Here is a 20516-nt window from a genome sequence, read left to right on the forward strand (position 1 = left end):
GTGGTATTTTATGGAATCTCTTCTGCAGTACTGCCAATGGCAGCAAATTCAGTCTCACTAGCACGTACGCCTTGGCATTTTCCTGGATGTCTTTTTTATGTTTTATTGGTTTTAAAAACAAAACAACACAAAACAATCAACAAAAACAATCCAAAATCGATACTTATTACCAAAAAAAAATTAGATTCATACATAACTAATTCCATCATGATTTCCAATCCCCCCATTGTGGTTCCTAAATTATATTTTTGACTACTCACTTAACTTTCTCTCTCCTAAGTTGTTTTGGTTGTATTGGTTTTGTAAAATTCTCTTATTTCATTCAAAAGTCAATCCAGGCCTGTCAAAGAATTTAGATTTTTACATTGTTCTTTTAGGTGTACTCTGTAAATGTCCCACTCTCTGTTAAATATTTGGTCTGTATAATCTCTGAATCTTGCTGTCAATCTTGCTAATTCTGCATATTCTAACGTTTTGTTCTGCCAATCCAATTCAGAGGGAATGGAGTCTCCTTTCCTGAATGTCAGAGGACCTTAGTTTATAAAAAGGTTGCTAATCCAGTGGAGGTTGCCACCTGCAGAAATGGATTTGCCTCCCCCCTCTTCCATGAACAGGAGATTCCATGAGTTCAAAACCACTCATGGGCCATCTAGAACCATCCCAATTTGCGTGCATTTCCTCATCCGGGCAGAATCTCGGTACCCATAATCATGTAGTCCAAGATAATTTAGCCCTGTTCCGGCAAACTACTCACACCTTCTGTTGAAGTGTAAGCTGTGGAATGGGGCTTTGCCAGCTAGTTCTGCCCGTAATATCACAAAATCTGGCTGGCCCGGACTCTGCTATCTGTGCACAGTTGGGGCCAGGCAGCGTATGTGTGATCAGGGGTAGGCCTCGCTGGTTTAGCCCCATTAATGAAGTGAGCAGTTCATCAGAATGAGGCTTCCAGTTACAGTACTGGAAATGTCTGACATCTTCCCCATGAAATTTAAAGAAACAACAGCATTAATTCTGCTTCGTAAGAGTGGCAGAGGTGGATTTAGGGGAGCACAACCAGTTCAAAGGGGTGCTGAATTTTGGTGTTGCACTGAAATTTGAAACCCCAAGATGCACCACTGATTTTGGCCTTCATTCCCACATGGGGAAAAGCAAAATGGGGACACATTGTTGAGCTGTGGGAATTGCAAAGCAGCCTCACATTAGAAGATGGGAATTTGCTGTCCAAATCCAGGGCAATTTTCATGTACACATGTTGTCAACAATTATCAGATTAAGGAAAAGGGAAAGAGGGATTATCCGTTTTAGCAGGAAAGTCTCAGTGCTTGCAAACTGCAAGAGGCATTTATCAATATATAAAGTGGGCATAATAGATTGACATACCAAAGTGATCTGAAATTTAATCCTTGGGTTGATCTAGCCAAAAGGAACAGAATCAGCCATATATTTTGCCCACAGAAACATTTCACATAAATGCTGTTTCTCGATGGCGAAATAAACAACCACCACATTTAAAGGTTTTAAATCAAAATGATTTTTTTAATCATTTTAATAAATATATATCAAGAAAAAAAACTCACTTTACTACAACACCACTTAGTATACAAGTACCTAAATATCTAAGCTTAAAACATCAGATGTTTGACATATACTGGAAAAGAACAGATTTTTCTATTCTCAACTGAATATAAACACAAGAAAAATCAGCAATTAAAAAAATGGTCCATGTGGACAAATGACTAAATGATCCTACTCATACACTGTATGAATGAGACCTATATTTAATATTGATAGCAATTTTTAAAAATGCTTTTGTCTTGGAGAAATAAGGTAGGATAATTTAAAAAAAAAATATTAGAATTGATCATCCTTGCAAATTTCTTACTTTTGGCATAGATAAAGATTATATTTAATTCTCTGCAGAATTTTGTCTTTGTATTTCCAAGAAATACACCCAAGAAAGGTAGAAATATCTTCAACACAATCATACCTTATGCAAATGACAAGCTGTTAACGATGACAACAGAATGTGTTGGTCTACTGTGCAATCTCACCTAGGTGTTTTAAAAAGAATGCAGGAGGGTGGGTGGAGCAGAACAAAGGAAAACACTGAAATCCGTAATGAAGTTGTCCCTGGTCAAGGACTTGGTTCTTCATGGCTGGCTCCTAAGATGTTGAGCTTCCTGCTTTGCATCCCTTCCCAGCTATTGGAGTGTCCCTCACCTGCCCCATCTGCTTGCTTGTGTAGTTCTATGACTAGTCCCATGTTCCCAGATTTGGAACCCCTGTTAAAATCCACCCATATTATCCTCCTTCCCCTGCTCAGCTCTGGCTTGCAGCAGATGTGGAAGCATAACAGCTTGGCTAACCTGGTGGCCCATGGGTGTCACAAACAGACAAGGGCACTGCAAGGTCACCCACTGCACTGCCCACTCACATTCCTGAATCCTACATATTTCAAATTGGTTTAAAATCCCTATCACATTTTCAGCTTTGTCCCTACAGTGAGCTCCCAGTTCCATTGTTAAAAGAAAACAAGGGGAAATTCTCACTGGTTGCTAGTTGCAGGTACCTAGGCCACCACCATACAGATAATCCCTGGGATCTATTTTGAGTAGCTACAATGGACCTTCCATATCTGCAATGAGGTCGGATGGTTCTCAGGTCAAACCTGAGCATAGGAAGTGCCTTATACCGTGCCAGACACTGTATCCACCTTGCCAAATATTGTGTGCTCTGGCTGGCAGCAGCCCTCTGGCAGAAGTCCTTCCCCTCACATCCTGGCTGAGAACTGCATCAAAAGTGTGCCCATAGGGGAACAGGAGCTGCTGAATACTTAGTTAGCCTCACTTGGCCCTTTGTCTGCAACCTGTAGACTGTAGGGTGACGAATGAGAGATTTGAGAGATACTATGGAAGTCACTTTCCAATGACCTATTTATTGTGACTTCATCCCAATTTGTTTACGGGTAGGTTAGACGTTTTCCAGCACATTTCCCCATCACTTTCCATATCACAAAAAGTCTGAATTTGCATGTGGGGGATTTGCAGGTTAAATCAACAGCACAACCTGAATTTGCTGGTACATGATTGAATCCCACTTGAAAATAGCACAATCTGGAAGTGCCCATAGTTATTTGAGTAATCCATGTGGCTATTGCACTGGGAATAAAAAACAGAGGTTTAAGGGAACAGCAAACAGGCCTTGAAGATCAAACACCCCCCTCTTTCTTTTGTGTGGGGTGTGTGGCGGGAGGTTACAATTGAATACACCCTGCTGATAATTTGGAATTCTGTGGTGACTGAAACATAGATTAAGTCTCAGTTAAAGGAAGCTCTTCATTTGCCCCTAAACAAAAACAAGGGCAAGATTCAGTCAAAGTTAAGCGTTGTGCTAAAATTAAGATTGCTCTTAATTCAGGTCTTGCTCTCCTGTGGGGAGGATAAATGTAAAGAGTTGAGTGTTTTCCCCCCCATCTGGTTGGTTGGTTCTTTCAGCAATCAAAATATCTTGGCGATTTCAGTGGGGCAAAATTCATGGTGTGCCTAACCCTCCCCCTGTTACGTGTGGGATTCAAACAGGCTGAACTTCAGCCAGATCCTGCTCAAAATGTGAGTTTTAAATTGAAGACACCTGAAAATGAACAAAATGTGCTTCTTACAATTGAAGATTATCCCCCCTGTTTCTCCAAGATAATCTTTAAAAAATAAAAATAAAACCCTTACATTCATTTCAGATAAAATCTTATATCACCACATCATTTAGTAACATTGTGCTTTTCTTCCCCAAAATAAAAAAACCCTAAAGTTATATGAAACCCCAGTACATGCTCTTTACAATTTTAAAGAGAGAAAATGATGTGAAACAGAATAAAGTATAAAGCATGCCACTGGTTCATGAACTTCATTATACCAGGAAAAAAAAGGGAAAAATCACAGCAACAGACAGTTGCCATAGAAATGTTCAAGCAGCTAATGCTTGTTTACAAGAGACATCTCTCTATTGTTTCTTCTTCTTCTTCAGTCCTTCCTAACTATGGCAAATCAAAAAGCAATTGAGCAAAAACGAAGAATAGATGCATTTGAATAGGAAATCAAACACAGTATTTCAAAGGATACAGGTTTCTAATAATATTTGATCCACCCTGTTATTATTATTTTATTTCCTGTTTAGGTTACATCCCTGCTGAAGCTGTTTTTGTTTTCGTTTGTTTGTTTGTTTTTTAAAAAACAACAACAACTTAATTTTCACCCTGGAAAAATTAAGATTAAAAAGTAAGGCACCAAAGAAATTCTGCCCTTTATAGCAACAAACCACCATAAGGCTCACTCATTCTTGCAGCTTAGCTTAAAACTGTGCATGTGCTGGAACTGTTTGCTTCTGATTAAGATTCCATAAAAGGTCTTATTGCAACCAGTTGGGTCAGTTGAACCAGACACATAAATACATCTGAATGGTATCAATACTAGATAACGATATGGGTGTTTTCTTCTTCAACTCTCCCTAGTCTTTCTCACGGCCATTATTCTTGGGCAAGAAGTAGACCTCCCCCTTTGCTGGTAATAATTTGTTTATCAGATATATAATTAATTGATACGCACAAAGGAGATTCCTCTTAATACATGTCAGACTCCCCAGGGGACTAGGTGAAAAGGGTTGTGTGTTTTCTCCGTCTGGTTTATTGGTTTTCCTCAGCGACAAAAGCTAAAATACACATTGCAATTCAACTGAGCTCTTTATGAAGATTCCATATATGTATCAATAGCTCTGCGATGCAGACCATACATACATACACTCCAACGCACTCTGCTGCCAAGTCTTTTAAACTATCCATGAAGCTTGTGATATGATTGTATTGGCTGTATAAAACTATCAGAAAAATTCATCCGGAATGAAATATTGTTCGATAAATTCAACATGCTTGTGCGTGCTTTAGAACTGCAGTTATTAGGAAGGTGGTTCATATTTTACTTCCTTTACTGCAACATATTTTGCCACCTGGTAAGCATTCCCTTTTTCGTAAGGATTTCTTCCAAGATTCGTTCATGTTGCTCTTGTCAGCACGCCCCGTCTCAAAATAATCATAACATTTGCTTTTACATGCAATGCCATGGTCGCTTTTCATAGGCTCCCAATCTGAGGCACGGTCTCGTTCTATATCGTGGCTTCCTTTCTCATTGGTTAATACGGTCTTGTCCTGGTTCCCATGCAGCCCAGCATTAGTAATGAAAATTTCATTGATGTGTATCTGATCATCGCTCCGGTAAACTGGGGTGCTGCCAACACCCCAGGAACAACTTGGCATAGATATCGAAGAGGAGGAGGAGGAGGAAGAGGAGGAGGAGGAAGAGGAGGAGGAGGAGGAAGAGGAGGAGGAATTTCCCATTGCAGAATTAGCAGACAATGGCAAACTTAAATAGTGGCTGCTGCATTCTTGGTAAAAACAGCAGGTGTGGATCTTTTCGCAGTCCTCCCTTGCCATCCGAAGGCGTTTTCTATAAGGACAGTCATGAGAAACAAACCACTCCTGGGCAGAGGCCCCCCCAAAGGAGCAAGCAGGGAAGCACCAGTTGTTTTGCATGATAATTTCCCCATGAATTCTCTTCATTAAATTGTTTATGAGGACGGATCTCCTTAAGTAGACTTCGGGGTCGTCAATGTACTTCAGTTTTTCCAAAGACATGTAAAGGATATGCGCCCGCTCCTCAAAGACGGATATCGTCTACAGATGAAAGAGAGAGGGGATAACAACAACAAATTATTAATATTCTGTTGGGAGCCGCCCAGAGTGGCTGGGGAAACCCAGCCAGATCAGTGGGGTATAAATAAATTATTATTATTATTATTATTATTATTATTATTATTATTAAGATGGGTGTAATGCAGGTCAGCTGAAACATGTTGTTGAGATTCTACCTGTCTGACCATCATTTAACACTTAGGGCAGTCATATTTATTTTAAGACAGGGGTGCCCAAACTTTTTTCAAAGAGGGCCAGATTTAATGAAGTGAACATGCATGAGGGCCGACCATAGTTATTGACCTTTTTTTTTAGGATTAAAGTTTTACAATTTTACCCCAAAGTTGTTGATTTCCCCCCAGGAAATAAACTGCCACAGGGGCAGAGATTGCACCAGCAGACCGGATTAGGTCCCTGAAACGGACTTTGAACATGCCTGTTTTAAGACCTCTCTGCCCTGCCCTCTAGCACATTCAACTCCCCCAAACCAGTACAGTAGCTGATTAGTGGGCTTGTCATTACCAAAGTGCAGCCCAGGAAAGCTAGTTAGTCAATAGCCAAGATCTGAAGGAATCGAGACCATATGGTCCCAGGAGAAGGGCTGTAGCCTAATGGTAGAGCATCTCTTTTGCATGCAGAAGGTCCCAGGTTCAATCCCAGGCATCTCCAGGTAGCACTGGGGAAAGACTTCTGTCTGAAACCCTGGACAGCTGCTGCCGGGCAGTGTCCTGAGCTGGATGAACCAACAGTCTGAATTATAATAAGGCAGCTTCCTATGTTCCTGTGTTCCGGTGCTGGGATATTGACATTTTTCAATGTTAGTTCAGCTGTGAGGAATCTTCTTGAGCCAAACTGTGTCCTTGTGGAGAATAGTGTATATGCAGAAAGGGGAAAAACTGAAACAAACCAAAAATTATCTGTACTTTTGAGCAGTACCATACTTCCTCCAACAATCGTTAGCTTCCATGGCAGGGGAAAAAATATTTCTAATGAAGAAATGACACAAATGAGATTTGCAGGAACGTGAATTAACCAGAGGGTTAATTTAACCAGAGATGTTTTTATCTGGAAAAAAGCTTCTTTCCTTATAATACACAGGCTAATTTCATATCCATAACAGACTCTCAAGAGACTCTCCTTCCTTGGAGTTTTTTAAGCAGAGGTTAAGCAGAGGCTGTCTGTTGTGTATGGTCTAGTTCAGATTCCTGCATTGCAGACGGCTGAACTAGCTGGTCCTTGGGGTCCCACCCAGCACTACAATTCTGATACTATGAACTCAGCAACCCTTAGGTATCTATATGTTCCTATCATAAGACATAGAGCTGTCCTTCTGTTTGCCAAAGGGACAGCAATCCCGCAGGAATTCATGCTGGAAAAGCGGGAAGATTGCTTTTGCCACGTTCCCCTTTTCACTGCAGTCCCTTCCCCAATGGTTTTCTAGAGGGATCCAAGAAGCATTCCAGGGAAAGGATGGTGATGGATATGCCTTGAATCTCCATTGGTGCTTCACTGAGCAGCATACCCAACCTCCTTAACCCACAAAAAACAAATTGTATTAAAAAAAGAAAGAAAAAGTAATGTGGCAACTGGTGTCAGCTGTGAGAGGCAGCATGGTGTAGTGGTTAAGAGCGGTGGACTTGTAATCTGGTGAACTGGGTTCACATCCCTGCTCCTCCACATGCAACTGCTAGGTGACCTTAGGCTAGTCACACTTCTCTCTGAAGTCTCTCAGCCCCACTCACCTCACAGAGTGTTTGTTGTGGGGGAGGAAGGGAAAGGAGATTGTTAGCCGCTTTGAGACTCCTTCGGGTAGTGATAAAGCAGGACATCAAATCCAAAATTCTGTGACAGGTTCTGTCACTGTGCCTGTTTCCTGCTGCAACCTTCTGCCCCATCATCTGCTGCTGTTGTCTCTGGTGGTCATTAGCCCCTGCCCTGTTTTCTTCCTGCCACCTGAAGGTACACTGTCACTTCCTGTTTTGTGAAGCGGCTTCTTGCTATTTGCATAGGAGCAGAAGCAGATACAGAAAACAGGAAGTGATGTCATCTATTTCTTTATGCAGCAGGCTAGAGTGGGGAAAGCTCCAGAGAATTTCTTCAAGTTCAGAAGCCTTGGTGAAGGAAGCGTGGGCTACCAGCCCATAGATTTGCTCTTGGCACAATTGCCTCCTTTCTTCCTCTCTTGATAGATTAAGATAAACCAAAACATACGCAAATATTGTATGAGAAGAAAAGGATATTCCTCTCTGTGTCTTGTTTTTCTTGTTCCGATTTTCCCTTGTGGCCAAAGAATTTTGGCAGAGAGGAAAAATCTTTCCTATGGAGATAATAAGGCTATTTTCCAACGGTCCATTTTTCTCATAGCCTCTCTCAAAACAATGCAGCATCCTTTCCCTTTGAGCAAAACCTTCTGTGCATCTTGACGACACTTCTGGTGCTTTAGAAACTAGTTCCAGGCTTTGCACTATCCCACTTTGAAATGGAATTCATTATTAATTTCTAACAAACGGCTATTTCTAGGGGAAATATGCAATGCAAAAAAAAGCACGCTATAAGTGAAAAAAAGATGAAGTAATTAGTTACCCTGCTTCAGAAATATTGTTTCTGAAATAAACACAGTTTTATACAAGAAGTTCATTGTATGCACTCAGTGGTGGGGTTTTTTGGTTTTTTTAAAGACTTCTCATAGTCCCTGGCTCAATTGCAGTCACTATTGCCATGACTAGAAACCAACAAATATCTGGCAGGCTGCAAAGCTTTCTGCGAAACTATCTGCTGGTCTCTGTCCAGTTCCCAGTGGAAAACTATCTGCTTTACAAAAATCACCATCACATTTGGCAACCTTACTTAGCAAAAAGGTCATGATGCACATGAAGCATAGAATCCAACATTCCCCTGGGCTTAAAGCTTAATTTTCCAGATGTCTGGGCAATATGGCAAGCTTGCAATGCTCTTATACATTAATTTGCTCTCCGTAGTATATTTTCAGTAGGCTGAAAAGAAAGATCTAAGTTGCAAGGTCTGCAAAATTGCTACCTGATCTCATGAGGAGTGGGAGTGAACAATAAATTAGGTAAGAACTGTATATCTAAACAGTGAGTATTCTGTAAAACACTGCTTTCCTAATACTGACACCTACTATGATTCAGAAACTAGAAAGTTTGATATCCACTGGGAGTGATCTTCAGGACTATTCCTTTACAGTGGCACTTTTAATTATACAGTATTCCATATTTTTTTTCATTCACTATGATGAGCTATTCTGTAAATCTGCTTTTGGGGAACAAAGTCACATGTTTTTGTTTCAGTTTTTTAGTCCATTGTATCTCAAACATTTCATATTTCAGCTAATGCCATCAGGAACAGGAAACAGGTATATGTGGTGGTGGTTTGTTGTTTTTTTCTTGCTCTGGAGTTTTATGAGTATGGTGAAGCAAAGCTACATATTACATTAAAACTTCCCTTTGCAGACGTTTTGTCACAAATGGAATTTGTGGGATATAGTAACAAGGACCGCAACAACAGCAGCATTTGCTACGTGTCCCAATGAAAAATAGTATGTAAATGGAAAACAAAGTTGCTTTTTAATGTTATTGTGGCTATCTGAATTGCTGAGCCTTCAGCAGAGTAAAGTGTAAAGCAATGGCCTGTCACAATAAATAAACACCTAACCCTTGAACAATAGCAGAAGGGGCACAACTGGATGCTATGGAAGGAGAATTATTATCATTATCAATATCAATTAAATTTGTATACCACCCTTTGTCCATAGATCTCAGGGCAGTTCGCAGCATAAAAAAGACAAAATATATACTAAAAGTCATAGAAGCTGGCTCTACTCTGATCAGTTATGGGTGAATTCTGCTCCCTCCTCAGCAGGGTCCGCAAACCCTATTCCTATTCTTCAAGAGGATTCATTGACCCTCGAGAAAAGCTTTCAAGGGGCTCAGAGCAGGACACTGGGGAGAAAGTGATGGGAAAAAACCCTTTTTGTAAACTTCCTTCCGTCTGCAATTGCTTCCTGTCCACCAATGCACAGCCATTCTAAGATGTAAACTGGCTCTCATGATTCTTACAACAACCCCTTAAGGTGGGCTCTAGTTAGGTGCAAGGAGCTGCAGCTGAAGGTTAAGGCTGTCCAATGTGTTTTTGGCTGAGTTGAGATTTAGCTTGGACATCTGGCATCTGGACATCTGGATTCAGGATCTTCCCATGCTTCCATCCCATTCCTTCCCTCACCATCAGTAAAATCTGGACCAGGCATTTCCCAGATTTATCTAAATGGGATCAGTCAGTCCTTACCCAGGATATTTTGCCCAAGTTTCATCCTACAATTTAGGCCAGGCGAAGCAGCCTACATCAGGTGGTAGATTTGGGGGCAGCATTAAATAACAGCAAATTCTCAATTGTTTTGTTGGCTATTATATATATATTTCATGCCATTGAACAAGGTGACATTTGTATGCTTTGCCCCAGCCTCCAAAATGTCTTTGGCTACCACCATCTTTATCTGCTAGGTAATGGGGATTCAGTATTGTGGGGGAGGAAGAACATGCAATGCAGCAGAATTTGGAGTGGTAGCAGTGGTGGATTGCAAAGGTGGAAGCCAGGGACACAGCTGTTTGTTCTGTTTTACTCCTGGTTTACTCCTGTTTCCCTTGGACACCATGGGCATTTGCCATCCAGCAGATCGGGAGCAGCAAGAAGAATGCCAGGAGTGTCCCAGTGAGGGCCAAGCCAGGTTTCATCTGCCTCATCCAGCATGAACCTGAGAGCATGGAAGTTTAGAGCACATGGCTGGAAGACTATTCAGATGCATTGTTCAGAGACATGGGATCATCCCACAGAGAAGTAGCTCCCTTCTGTGTACACACAAAGCTAAGTATGGAGACACTGAATGGTGACATGAAGGAGGAACCTTATTATTGAATTAATTTGTATGGATTTAATAGGTTTGCTGTACTATTGTTTAGAGATGTATGTGACTTTAATTTTTGGTATATTTTTACATGTGCTATGTTTTAATATATTGATTATTCTGATATGTTGTCTTAACAGAGGTGCTTGCTATGGACCACTTTGGGTTCTTCCCGGGAACGGGAAAATGAAATATAGGCAATAAATGAAATGAAATGCATTACAAAAAGGAAATGTGCTCCAAGACTCATTGGGTATACAGTCGTACCTCGAAAGTCGAACAGAATCCATTCCAGAAGTCCGTTCTACTTCCAAAACATTCAGAAACCAAGGCATGGCTTCCAATTGGCTGCAGGAAGCTCCTGCAGTCAATCAGAAGCTGTGTCGGATGTTCGGGTTCCAAAGAATGTTCGCAAACTGGAACACTCACTTCCGGAATTGCGGCGTTTGGAAGCCAAAACGTTTGACTCGCAAGGCGTTCGTCAACCAAGATACGACTGTATAAGCATTCAGGGTGTCTATATCTGATTGTTGTAAAAAAAGCAAAAGTGACAGCTATTCCATTCATCATACTAGTTGAGTGCAAGTGGAGGGAAAGCAGATACAGATATATTTAAAACAAAACAAAAAAGAAAGAAAGAAACAGGAACTGAAATATGGACGTAACCCAGGTGGAGTATTTTCAGATACAAGCAGTGGAACACAGTAGAGTCTGAAGGCACACACATGGGTTACGTCCATATTGGGTTGATTGCTAGCTGGGATCCACATGTATGTTGCATTTGGCTTCAAGGCAGATTCCTAAAGATTGCTCTCTGAAACTTACTTTAGGTGTACAGCTGCTGAGTGGGGGGTGGAAGTCCTCCTCTTCCACATATTTCCTTTTAAAGTACGTGATCTTGGATGTTGTTACAGGATTTGAAATTCCTCTGTGGTGAGATCCTGTGAGAAAATAAATAGCATGTAGCAATCTGTCTGAGGTCCCCCCACTCCAAAAAAGTAGAAGAAAAGCCTTATCCGTTTCTTCCCCAGTGCATCAGAACTCTACTACATATTTCTTTATATGCTTATATAGCATTAACAAAACAGAAATTCGGTTTAATAATAGTTTTTGTGAGAAAAAGCTGTAGGCAATGAAGGGTTGTGCTGCAAGACCGTTTAGGAAACAAGTCTGTTTATTTAAGCACAGTTGTCACATGAGCTTAAGCACCCTCTGCATACTTGACTTCAAGGAAACATTCATTCTGTCTGTTCAAGCCATTTGAAAAACTGCAACGTTCATGACCACACTCTGTAGTAGTTCGAGGAATTAGACAGGGCTGATTAAGTTTAATGCATTGGTGGCATAAGTATTAGTTGCTAAAGATTTATAAGTTTGGCTTAACTTTCTTGGAAAAGGCTGAGACAACTCTCCAAATTATTGGGAAGGGGAATTATTAATGGATGTAGTTAAGTGGGCTGCTACCTGTGAAAATTAATGCTACGTTAATCAAGAATTTGATTTTAATAACTAAAGTGCCAGAGCTTTTTAAAGTCACCCCTACCCCCAAAAAAATTCAATTCTTAACAACAGTACACTTACATCACCCTCCTCTGGCAAGAAAAAAATGCTGGGCTCATGGGAAGACAAATCCAATTTGTAATTTATTTATCAAATAAGCATAATTTGCTGTAATAACCAACTTGGGATGGTGCCCTTTAAGCCCAATAGAAAGGAAGTTATTTGGAACAGGTAGCCAAAAATGTAATTACTTTGAGCTCTTTTGAGACCAATGGATACTGTAATCTAGCCTGGGTCACAATACTCCAATCAAACCATATGCTACCATTGAGAGTGAAATTTTAATTACTGCCTAGCACTTAATATGGCCACCTGTTTGGGGTTTATTGCATTTTCCTCCTAGTGTTAATTTCAACCTCCAATAAATGATGTGCAAGACAAACCGGGTGGCATCTAGTTTCCTTTGCAGCAGAACACCCCCAAGTCTACATGTGGCATGTTAGTTAGTGACTTAGTTAGTTAGTTAGTTAGTTAGTTAGTTAGTTAATTTATTAAAAAAGACTGTACTGACAGTTAGCCAACAAGCTCATGCAATGGCTGCAGGCAAAATATAAAAACATTTAAGCAATCACCAGTATTGAAAACTAGCTAGTCTACAGTTACTGTTATCAATTTAGAATTTTAATCTTAACCTCCCCCCCCCCCGGCTTTTTCTCAAATATATTTAGAACCAGGCCTTTTTAGATAGCCAAAGAATGGCATTTCAAAGCAAAGCAGACTAGGGCTGCATACGCACCATATATTAAAAGTGCACACACCCACACCAAGAATCCTGGAAACTATAGTATGTTAAGGGTGCTGGGAACTGTAGCTCTGTGAGGGGTAAATTACAGTTCCCAGGATCCTTTTGAGGGTGTGTGTGCTTTAACTGTATGGTGCATATGCAGGCTCAGTGTCTCTAAACACGCTGAAGGAAACACAATTTGCCCTTCACATCTATAGTTACTTGTAAGTAAGGCCTAGCAGAGTGTTTCTCAAACTTGAGTCTCTAGCTGTTGTTGGACTACAGCTCCCATCATCCCTAACCTGCTAGCTAGGGATGATGGGAGTCGTAGTCCAACAACAGTTGGAGACTCAAGTTTGAGAAACACTAGCCTAGTGTATCCAAGTTTAGATGATCATCTAAACCATGGCTAAGTGATCAGGAACGATCTCTTTGGGTAATTTTGGGCTCATGCACTCCTTGCAACCTTCTTTGTATTCAAGAGGTGGTGCCTTAAAAGCTTCCAATTTTATTTCATAACTATCCACAGCTCCACATGTACATCAACATCTGAGGAGTTTTAATTTTAAGCAGAATTATTCAACAAAACTGGATCTGTCCGACCCTGATTTGTTTTAAGTAACTTTGGCTAGAATAAACCACAATTCCACAAGCAGTTCCATACTTCTCTTGTTGTGTGCATAAGAATAGAACGAGAGGGGATTATCTAGACCAACTTCTCATCTAGACCAACTTCTGACAACTGGATGGGGCTGGGGGGGTTGTAGTCCAAAACATCTGGAGGGCACCAGGTTAGCAAAGGCTGGTCTAGACCATGGGACCATGATGTATTCAAATCTTCCTATAAATCATAGCGTTGTCCCTGAAATCCATAAAGTTTTGTCCTGAACTCAGATTGCAGATAGGATGTTGCGGAAACCTAGGGCCTACATGTTACATGTTATATTAATTGTGCAGCTTGCAGGCATATGGGGGGTGGCAATTTAATCCTAGGTATGTAGGAGCAGGGACTGGATTTTCATGTGCATCAATGGAAACTTTTTTCTATGTCTTTTTGCAGTGAAGGGATTTTCCCTCCTCCAGGAGTGCACTTGGGGAGAAAAAGGTTAGACCTCCCCTGCCCTGTGCACTGCAGCCTCAGTGGAAATCTCCCACAAGCCATGCCTAGGTCTACATTTTAAAATAATATATATTGACAGCCACCCAATTGACATAATGTGTAAGGCCTTCAGCGATGTGGAAAGGATACTCTGTGTGCACTAAGAGACTGCAAATACAGAAGACTGGTTCTCAGATGCATGATGAGGTAGTAAAATCATCTCTAGACCATATCACTTCAGGCTGCAGGTAGGACCTCTTGTGATTAAGTTCATGTCCATTCACCACTCCCTGGGGCCAAAAAATAAAGTCCTACCAAAAAGAGGCATGTCAGGGAGAGCAATGACCTACAGTTGATCTGAATGGCATCCCAGATTATCTACCTGGAGTCTCTCTCTCTCCCTCTCTCTCTCTCTCTCTTTCTCTCTCTCTGTGTGTGTGTGTGTGTGTGTGTGTGTGTTACCTTGTATAGAGGAGCATCAATCATGTTAATTCCTACCCCTAGCCTGAAGTAGCATCATCTAGAGACAGATTTGTCGCTTCATCTTCTCTCTGTGAGGACTATGCCCCAAAGACACTCTTTTGTCTTTATTATTCCCTCTTATGCTCTGGGACTCCTCTGTATCACCAAAAGCAAGCTCTGGGATTTGGTGAGTCTCTTTGATTTTTTTCTTTTCTTTTCAAAGCCAGCCACTGCAAAGCATCTATTTCCTCTGGTTTGAGTCAGGGCACCTTCAGTCTTTGTCCCACACTTATCTCCCGCACCGGAGGAGCTCAGAGTGAGATCTTAACACCTGCAAAAGTGCATTGGAGCAGGTGGTGCAAAACTAGCCTCCCCAGATAACTAAAATGCTAATCCTTTAAGGCAGTTCTAAGTGGCCGCAAAAGATTCCTGCACAAATGCCTTTGCCCTGACACTTCTCCTTACAGAGCAGAGCGGCAGGAGCAGCCCTGATAACTGAACAAAGCCTTCAAGTGCAGAGATAGAGTCCTTCTTGTGTACCAGAGAACAACAACAATGGGAGGTTCTTATCTTCAGACCTGGCCACCAGCTTTCCAGGAACATCTTGTTTGCCCCTGTTGGAAAGAGGATACTGGACAAGGTGGGCATTTAGACCCTTATTCAGCACAGGATTCACTGGGTGACCTTGAGCCCTCAGTCCCTCCCTGACCTACCTCGAGGGGTTGTTCTGAGGATAACACGGCGCGCGCTCAGGGGGGAGGCCATATATTGCCCACATCTCTTTCGTGTAAGCATCCGAGGATGACTACTGACTTGGATGCTTACTGACTTAACACACACACCACTGTTGTGATTTTGGAGAAAGAAGCCGGAGATGGTGGTTTGATGCTGATGCAACCGACTGCAAGCCCTGAGCCACCTCCTTACCTGGCGCCGGGGGCTGCCCAGCCGCTGCCCTGCTGTCGTTGCTCGGCGGCGGCGGCGACAGCGGCTGCGCTTGGCCCGGGCTGCTGTTGTTGCTGCTGCTGCTGCTGGCGGCGGCGGCCGCATCCGAGGCGGGGCTGCTCTTGCTGCAACAGCGCGACTCCCACAGCGGCTGGAACTCGGCGGCTCCTTCGGAGGAGACAATGGGCTCGCAGAAGCTGCTCAGGGGCAGCACCAGAGTCATCGCGGCGCCTCCGATCTGCAAGTGGAGACAAAGGTAGAGCGCGACCCGTCAGGTCAGGCAGGCAGGCAAGCAGCCGCCCGCCCCTTGCCCTGCCCTGCCCTGCCTTGCCCGAGCGGCAGCAGCGGCCATTGCGTGCCTGCGCCCCGCAGTCTGCCTGGCATCTGCCGCTGCCACCGAGGGATCCTCTCTCTCTCTCCACCCCAGCCTCTTGCTTTGCCTTTTCTCACCCAGGTTTTGCCCTCTCGCACTCACGCGCTCCAGGTTTCACGCGCTCGGGAGCATTCCCCCTTCGCCTTCCTTGTCTTCGCTTGGCACGGATTCTGGCTCACACTCCCAGCTGCCCTGGGACCACACACGCTCCTGCTGAAGGAGCGCGCGGGGGGGGGGGGGCACCAGACCCAAGAGCTGACCTTCTCCGCGCGCCCCTCTCCAAACGCACTTGCTTGGAAGTAAGTGCCGCGGATTCCGGGGGCCCTTACTTCCAGGTAAGTGAGCTCGGAGCACCGCCGCAGCCCCTTCCACTCGGAAAGGCAAGTCTTCTCCCCACCCCACCCCTCCCCGCCGCCTCTTGCTTGCTTGCTGACTGGCTGCCCCCCAGATCCCTTCGCCGCTGCTCTCTGCGCTCCGGCTCAGCGGCGATCCCCTCTTCCTTTCCCGAAAGAAGAAAGTGCCAACAAACCGATCCAAGGGATGCTCGCAGATTGCCAGACGATCACTTTATTCTCTCCGCATACTCTGCCGGTCTCACTCGCGCAAACACAGCGACCTCGCCAACGACATTGCCTGCATGTGTTTCTTATGTGTGGCAGGCAAGCAGGCAGGCTGGCTTTTCTTCCCCCCCCCCTTCCTTTATTTCCCCCCCCCCTTTCTTTCCCCACTCCTCCTACTCCTCCTCCCTTCTTTTTTCCTTCCCCAAGCGAAACAGAGCGAGACTCTTAGGTAGTTGTTTCCACCAGCCCCGATTGGGCTTAACTGGATCTGCCTCCAGTCAAAACACGGAGATTAAGACAGAAAATTGGCTCCGGTTTCAAGCCGTGAGTTGCAGTCCCACAGGAGCCAAGCACAACATCAGTGGAGCAAGTAGAATATTAAACAGGAGCAGGGACTCCGGGGCCGGAGCCAGGCTGTGTGAGCTCTCCATCCAGTCCCAAAGCAGCGAGAGAGCGAAAGAGGGAAAGAGAGAGAGAACTTTCTGAAAGAGGCAGGCAAACCGCATCACAATGCACTTTCTACACTAATTCACCTACTCTTTGGCACAAAAGCCAGGCGCCTCCCCCATCTTCCCCTGCGCTCTCCTAGAAACAAGAATTTTTGTTTTCTTTCCATATATTTCTCAAGTCAGGACCGCTGCAGGAAGATAACAGGGTCCTCCAAATTCGGGGGTGGGGGGTGGGGGAGGCAGAAGTTGGAAAGGGAATGGATAGCCAGCAGCATGTTACAAATTAAAGTCTGTCTGGACAGGATTGATGAAGCAGGAGGTCAAGACTTAGAACAATAAGAAACAAAAAAATATTCGAGACTGGTTGGAGAAGCCCCTTGCTGTTTCAACTGAGTGAGAGGAGGAATTGCAGTTGCACATAGCGCTGGGGCCAAAAGCGAAGGACCACCTTTTTGAAATTCCCAGATCCAAATGGTTAACAGATCAAGCCTTGCAATATTTCCACCGGCTTCTGGATGAAAAATGTGGAAAGGCTACTTAAGTGCTCCGGATTTAGCAGCGGGGCTCCTTAACCTATTCTGTTGTCTAGCAGACTGCAAAATTGTCATTTATCCATGGATTCTGTTGCATAACTCTGCATTTGGAAGCTATGCGTCTGAAATATATTCCTTTCTTTCTTAGGGAAGTCCATCCTCACTCTAACTACCCCCAGCAAATTAGTCACAGTTAAGCCCCTTTGAAATTGATGAGGCTTAAGCTACTCACCACTAACTTGATCCACACTGATTTCAATAGAACTTAAGTATCACTAAATTTCCTGCAAGAGAGATCCACATTTTGGGGGGTTTACTATTTGTCTTACGTAAATTTTAAATAAAGTCATACAAGGGAGCCAATTCATTAATGGTGAAAACAGAGGCAACCACATTTGAAGCTGCTGTATCTCCCTCACTGAACCAATTATTGCTATGTGACCCCATTTGTGAAGTGGCTAGATCCACACACACTCTCTAAAACACTGCTGTTGAATGCAAAGGTTTTTTCATGATGGTCAGTCTTCAAAGCTGACACTGACAATATAAAAGCAGTATGGCTTTTCAAACACAAACCACAGAATCGCAGAATTGTAGAGTTGGAAGGGACCATGAGGATCATCTAGTCCAACCCCATGGCAATGCAGGAATCTTTCACCCAATGTGAGGCTTGAACTCACAACCCCGAGATTAAGGGTCTCATGCTCTACCAACTGAGCTATAGTGAACATCATAAAGAAGAGTGGAGTCCAGATGGATAAATGCATAGAGACCTATTTTACTTCATACATGCGTTGCCCTTGCTGCATCAGGCCTAATAAAGATCTTATGCCTTGCATTACAGCTCTCTAGCACAAAGGGCATGAATGGCGCTGTGGTCTAAACCACTGAGGCTCTTGGGCTTGCTGATCGTAAGGTCAGCAGTTCAAATCCAAGTGACGGGCTGCCAACTAGCAGTTTGAAAGCATACCAGCTGCAGCGGGAAGGTAAATGGTGTTTCCATGTGCTCTGGCACTCATCACGGTGCTCCGTGCACCAGAAGCGGTTCAGTCATGCTGGCCACATGACCCAGAAAAGCTGTCCCTTGGCCTGAAAGTAGAGGTGAGCGCTACATTCCATAGTTGAATTTGACTGGACTTAACCATCCAGGGGTCCTTTTTTACCTCTCAAGCACACACATTTTGTAGGCAACACACTGAGATTCCATTCCTCTAAATTGTTTGATTGCTGCTGTAACTTGGCACACTCCTACTGAATTCAATGGGACTTCTTCCCAGTAAATGTGCATGGTACTGCAGCCTTAGTGAGGAGGTGAAAGAGAAATATTATGGAAGATTGCAAAAGGTGGTATTCAGAAATACCGGGGGTGGGTGTTACAATAACATTTTGCATACAGTAGCTTTTTGCACACATAGATTAATCCAAAACAGTGGAGAGTTTCAGAATCTATACATGTTAGAACACCTCTGCTGCTCCAGTGCTTCCGGCTTTTTAGTTCTTTGCTAAGTAAACACTGAGAAATCTTCAGTGCCAAACTTTGCTCAATTCGTTACATTTATCTTCGTTGTGATTTTTTTGCAGTCTGCAGATTGTTGTCACATATCAATTTGCTGTTGTGCACACTGTCCCACTTTATCATACTAACTTACACAGAGTGCCATGTTGTTCCTAAGGAAGAGTTTTTAGAAGCCAGCATGAACTACTTAAATTTCTACTAGGTAGAAAATTCACATCGCAATCAATGCATGCTCACTCATAAGCAAGCAAGGCCTTTTCATTTCACTGGGACTTCCTCCCAATTAAGGGTACAGAATGTTGTGCATCCAAGAAACCAATTCTTATTTCCAGGAGTGTCTACAACCACTACTGATTTCACACACAAAAACCACCAGAAAATATTATTTTAATTGCCCACTGCTAAAGGCTGCTGCATAAACAAATGCAAAAGATTGAGCACTAGATTCCCAGGGTAACTCCACACGTTTTTCTAACCTGTCTTCTGAGCAGTGAAACAGCAGCAGCTCTTTGCATGGCTGATTAGCAAAACCCCCAATTTAACATACTTCAGTTGCACTGCACAAATTCTCTTGCTTTGTTTGGCTAGTGCCAGAAAGGGAGAGGTCCCAGAGACTGTCCATAGATCAGCTATTCCAAAAAGCTTTTCAGCAACAAGTGCTGGCGTGCCAAACCAGTGAGCAGAACCTGATCTTAGATCCTTATGTCAAACTTACCTAAAAATAAGCCTGCAAGGGGTTTTGCCCAGGAAACATGGCAGAGCTTGAAGGCCCAGTCCCATTTGCAAATACATTGCAATTTTGGAAGCGCAAGTCACTGCTTGCACCATTCAAGTTACCAAGGTGTCATGGAATCAGAAGGCAACCTGAACCACCATATTGCAACATATTTAATACATTATTGCAAATAAGTCTTCTCAAGACTGTGCCTGGTGGATCAAATTCTATATTTATGAAATAATTGTAGTAAAGTGTCATGATTTGTTAAACCCCACACGGAACCCTTCTGGATCAGATGAAGAGCTTACTTGGTCCAGGACCAGGTTGCCACAATGGTCCACCAGGTATTTCCAGGAAGCAGAATCTAAACTAAGAAATTGACCAGATTATAGAATCATAGAGTTGGAAGGTATCATGGGGGTCATGTAGACCAACCCCTGCAATGCAGGAATATTTCTGCTCAACTTGAGGCTCAAACCCACGACCCTCAAATTAAGAGTCTCACGCTCTACCAACTAAGCTATAGAGATGTTTTTCAGCCATAAGATTCACAGTAATTATTATATACTGCCAAAACATCTATTATTATGATTAAGTGTATTTGAACACAGCACCTGTATACTGAGAACGTAAAGGGGTGCATTGAAAGATACTGTTGGGCAACTGGGGTGCAGCTTTTTCCTCTTAGCCATGCCTAGGGACAATCACAGTCCACATACTTTGTTCTGTAGAATTCAGCAGACACCTTTGAAGACTAAGCCAATCCCTTCATCTGCCAATCAGTGACCAACATTCTGTCTCTTGTTGGGATGCAGCATGGGATTAAATTTTAGGCTTTTAGGCATGTGACAAAGAAAGAGAATGATGGAAGCTACTTATTGCTCCTAAAGATTTCCATTAGTGTGTCATATAGAAAGTTGTT

General features: G+C 43.0%; 1 protein-coding gene across 1 annotated transcript in view; it reads right to left on the reverse strand.

Annotated features, from left to right (window-relative positions):
* Positions 1–1507: 1507 nt before the first annotated feature.
* The window catches only part of SERTAD4 (SERTA domain containing 4), a 28529-nt gene continuing 9520 nt past the window's right edge, over positions 1508–20516 (reverse strand). Inside the window, exons 2-4 of the mRNA XM_081000602.1 lie at positions 15428–15683; positions 11481–11596; positions 1508–5719 (exon numbers count right to left, since the gene is read on the reverse strand). Of these exons, the coding sequence (XP_080856728.1) occupies positions 4958–5719; positions 11481–11596; positions 15428–15668 (1119 nt within the window). The 5' untranslated portion in view covers positions 15669–15683 and the 3' untranslated portion in view covers positions 1508–4957. The remainder of the gene's footprint in view (positions 5720–11480; positions 11597–15427; positions 15684–20516) is intronic.

Source organism: Podarcis pityusensis, assembly GCF_964106645.2.
Source record: "Podarcis pityusensis genome assembly, chromosome: 3".
In the NCBI taxonomy this organism is placed as follows: domain Eukaryota; kingdom Metazoa; phylum Chordata; class Lepidosauria; order Squamata; family Lacertidae; genus Podarcis; species Podarcis pityusensis.